Source organism: Bombyx mandarina, chromosome A1, assembly GCF_030267445.1.
Source record: "Bombyx mandarina strain Sakado chromosome A1, ASM3026744v2".
Lineage (NCBI taxonomy): Eukaryota > Metazoa > Arthropoda > Insecta > Lepidoptera > Bombycidae > Bombyx > Bombyx mandarina.
The window spans coordinates 6,774,582-6,782,822 of record NC_143234.1 but is presented as its reverse complement, the minus strand read 5'-3'; the positions used below and the strand labels follow the sequence as shown (position 1 = coordinate 6,782,822).

Genomic DNA, 8,241 nt, shown 5'->3' with positions numbered 1-8,241 from the left:
TTAGTGTTTTTTTTTATTGAAGCATCTTTCTTGTCTTTAGTGACACAATACTGTTTACTCTCAATATGCTGTAGTGTTCACTCCCATTACGCTTTAAAAAAATACTCAAGGTGTTAATTATATGGCGAAATGATACATTGTACTTTAACTAACGACATTTAGACGTTGTCTCACCTTCATAATTTTATTTCAGGCGATATTATGCAATATGAAAGTTCAATGACCGCGTCAACAAAATGGCCGCCGCGTTGCGACAGTGTAAAAAACAAAATACAATCAAAATGCTCACTATAAATAGGCGTCACAAAACATTTTTAACTAAAAAACAAAAAATAATCTATAAGATACAAAGTATACATTTACATACATTTCATAGGCCGTTCTTGTGACTTAGATGAAAATTTATGATTTTAAAATTCACGAAATATATAACTAGTAAATAGCGTAATTTGCTTCGGGAGTGTTGGAGCGGCGTGTACGTTATCAATTTGACTAGCCGACACAAATTAGAAAGTGACTAGAGCGAAACACATCATTGGCAAGACTTCGTATTACAATAAAAAAAAAAAAACCGGTGAAACTCCAAGAGAAACCACCATATTTCCACCGTAGATCCACACAAAGATCATTAATTTTATTTTTAACGCCGATTTATAATTCGTATATTAGTTTCGATTGCATTTATGCTAGACCTACCTAACAAAACGAACACAATATTCCGTTATGGCAATCGTGAATGGCCATAATACAGTAGGCATTGCCGGAAATCACAGACGTTCCGAATATTATAATTAAGTACTTAACGTCGCTACCTACACTCCCAAACAAATCGCATCTTAAATCGTAAAAAATAATCGATATTTAAAATAATAAAAAAAAACCGATCTCCGTTATTATGTCAAAATATTTTTCCTTATGATTGTAGTAACACAAGTCTAAAGGTATCTAATATTTCAAATTTATTGTAACCATATCGATGTACGAAATTTTCAATATTTTCACATATAAACTAGAGACCAAAAAATCGCGAACGAAACGTGTGATGCAGCTAGCGATTAGTTAAACAAATAATAATAAAACACACACATGTGATGGACTGAAACAAAAATACATACAATATTTACAAATAAACCACCTATAAATTAAGCTCATCGATTTGAAAAAGATTAAAATTACATCACTAACGATTGCTTTACAAAAACTGTTTTTAATTCGATAAAAAACCGCAATTCGAATTGATACATCAGTCCAATTTCGCTACTTAAACTAATATCGAGACTGCGCTCACCTCCGCGCGATGTTCTTACAAAACCCCGATCGACCAACGTACGACGATATCGATATTTGTGATCCGCAAAAATCGATATTTTATCGATATTTGAGAATCACAAAAACAGTCCATTTTATCGATACATCGACAATGATCTTCGGGGCCACTGAGATTCAATCACGAATAGTCTTCCACAAAACTGTCGATCGGTCACATAGTTTTCAAGTGTCGTACCTCAGAGTTCGAGTATTTACACAGCGGGGCACTAACAGAAGCCGCCGAAGCCCACGGAGGGCACGGACGGCACGGCCGGCACCCCGGCAGAGTGTTCGCCGTTTTTGTGGAGATCGATCAGCTGCGGCGCTGATAAGTAGTGTGCCTGAAATAATTTATACAATATTTAAAAAGGATTGATTACACATAGGAGACTTGTAATGTGCGATAATGAACTCCGTACAAATTGCCTTGTAATTGTTTACACAGTTGTAACACCCAATTTAATTTGAAAGTTTGACTATTTTTAGTAGTATACTCATAGAAATAAATACGTCTAACAATGACCAGAGAAGAAAAAATGAGATTTGTAAAAAAGTTTTTAATAGTTTTCAGCCAAATTTTTTTTTATTACCCTTGTAGGCAGTCGAGCATACGATACGGGCTACCTAATGGTGAGTTGTTACCGTGACCCGTGGACTTAAGCAATGCCAGGAGCAGAGCCAAGCCGCTACCTACCTCAGCAATGCTAGGGGCAGAGCATACTCAGACCGAGACCAAGACATCAGTTTCCTCGATCCCTGATAATAATTTTAATCTGCGGCATGACTTTAATGAACTTCTCATTGATGATAATTGCCTCTGGCTAAGATACCCTACCTCGACACTCCATCCTCAAGCGTCACTCCTGGGAGACCCATCTCAAGCCTAAGACACTTTCGACCGTCACAAGCGATACTGTGTTCGCGTATCATCCTGTCTTTATATAACAAAATAATTAATATACTGAAGTTATATTATCGATAATTTATCATGTTTCACTAGACTTGTTACGTCATTGTGCTTTAACTATTATTACACTAGATGTGACCCACAGAACCATGTATATGATGAAGTATAATCACTAAAGCATATTTATATTCAAGTTACATTTATAATTCAACATCTCTTGGTATCAGACACAGCTTCATGACCGTTGAGACGACAACTCGCATAACCTCAGAACTTATTTTCATAATTACAAAATAATTGGGCTTTTGGTTGCATAAAAAGCATGATATTCAATTACCCAAATATGGTAATCAAAAAGGAGGTAAGTTTTCAATACAACTCTATTTTTTCATGTTACCACCCAACTTTTGTCTATGAGAACCGATTTTTATTTGAAAATTAGAGCTTATCATGTGGTTCCATAAAAATATATCAAGAGCTGACCCGGAGTTGTTCAGTTATCCTTAATAATGTATATTTAATTGACTTGGACTAGACTATAAATTCACATTGGTTACACCGGAGCACAAACATCACAATGTAGCTGACTCCCACTTTGAGATATGAAGTCTAAGGGTCATGGCACACTATGCAAGCACGGCAACAGCCCGCAGCGATTAGCTTGTCATTTGAATTTGACCCTTAAATCGTATGTCGTATAATATGTTTCATAACGTTAGTATAAAAATTTTAATAAATTTGAATTAGAAATAGTGTAAGAAAAAATGATTTTATTGTAAAAAATCGTGCGTTGCTTTTCAGGATATTATCAAAATAACCCTTCTACTCATATCTGTACATAAAATATTTATAACTACTGATACCATGCACCCCACGCTTTTTTTAAAATAAAATCATTTTTTCTTACACTATTTTTAATTAAAATTTATTTTCTATTTTTTAGTTGGATTTTCTATAAAAGCTTATTTTGTTAGTTTTTTTTAAACTATTATTTATTTTTCATTTTTTAGTTGAATTTCAATTTTTTCAATTTTTTTTTAAATATTCAATTGTCATCAGCCCTTAATAAGTATACCAAATTTCAAGTTAATCTGACGTTTTGAAGGGGGTCAAAACCAAGTTCAAAGATTCCGTTACAAACATACATACGTCTGAAGCTAATAAAAGCGTATTAAAAAGCCAACAGCGGGGTGTCTGCGCGCTTGCTGCTACCTAACAGCCGTTGTTAGAGGGCCACTCTTACAAATACAATACAGAGCCGTGTCGCAGCTGTGCCGTTACAGTGTGCCATGACCTTAAGGCAGCAGTGTATGTACCTGTTGATGGTGAGCGGGCGGCGGGCCGTAGTAGGGCGCGTTGTAGGGATATGCGGGCGCGGAGTACGGGTACTGCCAGTCGGACAGGTAGCCGGGCGCCGGACGCATCACCGCCGCGCCCCACCCGCCGCCGTATCCCACGAACGGACCGCCGTATCTGAATCAAAGCGTATCCTGATTAGTTTTGTAATTTTTAAGTGATTTTATGACCTGGTAACTAAGACCTTTAGGTCAAATCTTATTTTAATTTTTTATTCTTATTCTTATGAAAAATGATAATATGGAGTGAAATAAAATGAAATCAGATGAAATGACATGGGATGAAATATAATTTCAGTCAAATGGTGGTAATTTACTGAGATTTTTTCAGTGGACTTTTTGGAGAATCCCGAGAAGTTACGGCCAGCGGCTTTGTTTCATTTTCCCCCATTTTACGAATTTTTATATTTATTGATTTGATACTTTGTCATCCATCAAAAGTACATACCCGTTATTTCCGTAAGCGGCACTACCGTACGCTCCATAGGGACCGTACAGAGCAGGGGCGTATTCAGGCAGCGAGGGGACAGGTGCTGGGGCGGGTTGTTCCCCCGAGCCCACCACCGCACCGGGGGGGCCGCCTCCTGCGCCCGCCACACCCGCCGCCGCGCCCGGTCCTTCCGCTATTGACGGAATCTGGTCTACTAAAGACTCTAAGCCCGATAACGACTTGGAGGCAACGTCTTGTGATTTCGGTTTGACGGTTCCGCTGTAATCGCTCGGTGAACCTGTAATAATTACTCTATTAATTTATATTTGTTATTTAAAGCTATTTAAATTTGTTTTATGATTTCTGCACTTTATAGTTCAGAACATTTATTATTATTACATATCAATTACACATGCATTGAGGTCGCTACTTCGGTCCCTTCCAATACTTCCCTGTATTTAGAGTTGTACTTACCGGGTTGATGATGTAGAGGTGTATGTGGAGTGTGAGGCGTGTGAGGTGTGTGCGGATGTTCTGGTGGCCGGAACGCCGCGCTCGACAAGGGAGAAAATGAGCCTTCACCCCCTCCCCCGGGAGGAGTTGATCTGGTCCAAAAAATATAACTAGTGTTTTATTACAATAACAAAAAATAAAATATTATACATAGTATAAAACCTAGTCGTAATAGCAGGTTAAAATTAATTCATGGATTCGGTGTTCGAAATTTATTTATTTATAGAAAAATCTTAGTACCAACAGAATTACTTCAAAATGGCAATAACTTGGGAGTTTTGCCACAATGAATCATAGTAAATGTAGAGTACTAGAATCTATGAATCTATGATATTAACTTATTAATAAAACATTTGCTACCTATTAGTTTGATTTGGCAAAAACTAGTTTGGTTTCTTGTGAGGCTAAAACTATTAATTCACCTTATCAATGTAAATATAAAATTTGGTTACTCACCTATTAAAATTGCTTGGGTACATCGATTGATGCTGATGCATCTGGTCTAATCGTGGACTTTCAGAAACACCACTCCCTGTGGACAATGTGTATTTTGTATTGTAATTTTATTACGAAACTCACTATGTGGGAATAGGTTCTACTGTCCCCTCACAATCGCTCGGGTCGTGCCTATCACGGCTTATATATTAATGAATATAAAAAAAAATCTAATCTTTAAATAAGAAAGAGGAAAAAAGACATGCCCGCTGAGTTTCTTGCCAGTTCTTATCAAGACGGAGGCTAGTTTTTGTGAATTGGCGGTAGTTCTTTTTGACGTTCAACAAGCATGTACTTTCATTTATGTTAAATAAAAAAAATTTGATTTGATATAGGAACAATGCCCAGGTCGGACTTAATAAAACATTGTCAAACGAATCATCAAAAAAAGAACTTACATGATCAGTTAATGAAACTTCCGCTAATGACAAAAAAATTAAAATACTTGGTCGTTTCTTCTATTACATTATACTTAACTAAAGGACCCTTGCTTCAAAATCTAATATTGAAATCCTTCAAAGATTTTAATAAAAAACAATCAGGATGATAGGGAACGCGCCATGGTATGTTTGCAAATGAAAGAATTTATTGCAAATTTTCCATAAGAAGAGTTACGGATGAAGTAATCCATAGCACCAAAATCTACTCTGAAATATTAGAAACCCACCCAAATAACCTTGCTAAGCATCTAATGGACAAACCAAATTACTACAATAAGACTTAGAAGAAGATGGCCTCAAGATCCACTATAGATTGATTGAGATGTACATGTCACTGGATATTGTGTATGCCTATGAAATTGTTTGTCTCAAAATTACAGTTCAAAGTCTAAAGATAAAGATAGCTTATAGTATACAATAAAACTATACATACATATATTTAACTAATAATAATAGCATAAATAGTACAGTTTAAAAATCTTATGGAAATAAAATTAGCGCCATCTTTAATAAATAGGGTATCGCTAATTAGTGATGGTATCATATTATGTTAGCCTATAATATAGACATATTTCATAAAAAATGAAAAGATACCTTGAGACATGAGTTTTAAGGTCTCAGTATAGTTACAACGGCTGCCTCACCCTTCAACCCGAAATGCATTACTTTTTCACGGCAGAAATACGCGGGGTGGTGGTATCTACCCGTGCGGACTCACAAGAGGTCCTACCACCGGTCTTTAGAAAGAAACGGTAGTTAGGTAAAAACAATCAGGTTTTTTTTTCTACCTATGCTGATAGCCTTGACAGGCTATATCAGCTTCACCCTAACGGTGAGCTCACGAGGCTTAAGCCGGAGTGGTGCTAGCACTGGCCCTAGCAAGAGCCGTGCTTCGCAGAATCTATCACCGGATCGGAAACGCGACCCACTGAGAAGATTCGGCGAGAAACTTAGTGGACTGTCTGTGGGTTAATTTACCCGTCGAGCCCTTCGTCGCAAGCGACGAGTTCGACGAGGACGGTGACCAGACAATAAGGTATAATAGGCTCTATGCTCGCAGTGATTTAAGCTATCAGCGCCATCTAGTTGATTTTCGTGTTAACGTAACTCTCCGCAACCGGTCGCACCTTGGTCCTGTCCGTAGTGGTAATGTTCTTGTTTGTCCTGCGACGCGGGACTGTGCGTGAGGCCGTGCGGGTACTGCAGCCTCTGCTCGCCGTCGTAGAGCGCTCCGCCGTACGCCGCCGAGCTCACGGCCGCCGGGGACATGTCGCTGCCCGCGGACGTCTGCTGAACGTATTTTTTATTTATTTATTGCTTAGATGGGTGGACGAGCTCACAGCCCACCTGGTGTTAAGTGGTGGAGCCTATAGACATCTACAACGTAAATGCGTCACCCACCTTGAGATATAAGTTCTAAGATCTCAGTATAGTTACGACGGCTGCCCCACCCTTCAAACCGAAACGCATTACTGCTTCACGGCAGAAACAGGTAAGGCGGTGGTACCTACCCGCGCGGACTCACAACGCGGACTTCGTATTCATATTTATCAATTTCAAATATAAAAATACAGTAATCACGATCGTCTTTTACGTATACCACAATCCTGTTAATGTTCGCCGTGAAGCAGCAATGGACACCATTGGGATAGTTGGGACAGAATTTATGCCATAAAATTGAAACTTTAACCTGTATCTCAAAAGCTTTGTATATCACTGAACATAGGGTCCTAAGTGAGAAACTCTACTCGTATGGAACAAACAAAAGGTACGTACAATGATTTGTATATGTTCGTATTATAGCATCGTTGTGATTTTCACACTGAACATTGAATACTCAGAATTAGCAATGAGAAACTCCATATTATATACGACAATACTTATTTATTACAGTTATTAAATAAACAAATATTTGATATACGTATTTTCTGCTGTTAATTTTTTATTCAATTTCTGCCGTTCTATGAAATTTTCTTTTCTTAAATCTTAAAACCTGACTCTGTTCTATGATATTCTGGCACATTCACGCATTGACTGGACTTTTTGGCGGGAACGCGAGGAGTGAAGTTGTGTGATTTGTTTTATTTTTGTCTATTCAGTGTTTCTTCAGGTTTAAATGTGTAATAACGGTGGTTTATTGTTTAATATCTGTGAAAGTGCACAAATGTGGGAAAATGAAACAAAGCCGCTGGACGTAACTTCTCGGGATCCTCCAAAAAGTCCACTGAAAAAAATCTTAGTAAATGACCACCATTTTACTGAGATTATATTTCATCCCATATCATCTCATCTCATTTCATTTAATTTCATCCCAGTTGATTAACGTCTCAAATTAATCATCTTCATTTCATTTCATATTATAATTTTTCATGAGAATATAAATTAAAATAAGACATGACTTAAAGGTCATAGTTACCAGGTCATAAAATCCTTTAAAAAAATCACGCGTTGACTGGATTTAGGATTACCTTGTTGTAGTCGGTGAGCGAGTCGTCGCTGTGCTCGGGCGGGGGGCTGGCGGCGGGCGGCTCGAAGTCCAGCGCCGCCATCCCGGGGGACACGGGCCCCGGCGACGAGATGGCTGCGCCGATCTCGCTCGACAGTTCGCCGCCGAACGCGCCGCTCCCGCTCGAACCGCCGCTCTGTTAATTAATCGAATATTAATAATCTCAATACATACTGTCTAAGCAATACATCTAAGCAATAAAAAAAAGTCAAGTTATTTTTTATTGCCTTTGTAGGCAGACGAGCATAGTTCCCACATGATGGTGAGTGGTTACCGTTGTCGGTGGA

General features: G+C 38.2%; 1 protein-coding gene across 13 annotated transcripts in view; it reads right to left on the bottom strand.

Moving 5' to 3' along the window:
- Positions 1-311: 311 nt before the first annotated feature.
- Positions 312-8,241, bottom strand: part of LOC114248693 (Thymine DNA glycosylase) — a 66,483-nt gene continuing 58,553 nt past the window's right edge. For 8 of the 13 annotated variants that reach the window (XM_028182027.2, XM_028182029.2, XM_028182033.2 and 5 more), the window contains exons 15-21: positions 7,917-8,090; positions 6,576-6,738; positions 4,970-5,045; positions 4,475-4,605; positions 4,019-4,298; positions 3,532-3,688; positions 312-1,649 (exon numbers count right to left, since the gene is read on the bottom strand). In XM_028182027.2, the coding sequence (XP_028037828.2) occupies positions 1,536-1,649; positions 3,532-3,688; positions 4,019-4,298; positions 4,475-4,605; positions 4,970-5,045; positions 6,576-6,738; positions 7,917-8,090 (1,095 nt within the window). In that variant the 3' untranslated portion in view covers positions 312-1,535. The remainder of the gene's footprint in view (positions 1,650-3,531; positions 3,689-4,018; positions 4,299-4,474; positions 4,606-4,969; positions 5,046-6,575; positions 6,739-7,916; positions 8,091-8,241) is intronic. The other 5 variants (XM_089739853.1, XM_028182028.2, XM_089739856.1 and 2 more) reach the window with 1 other exon arrangement.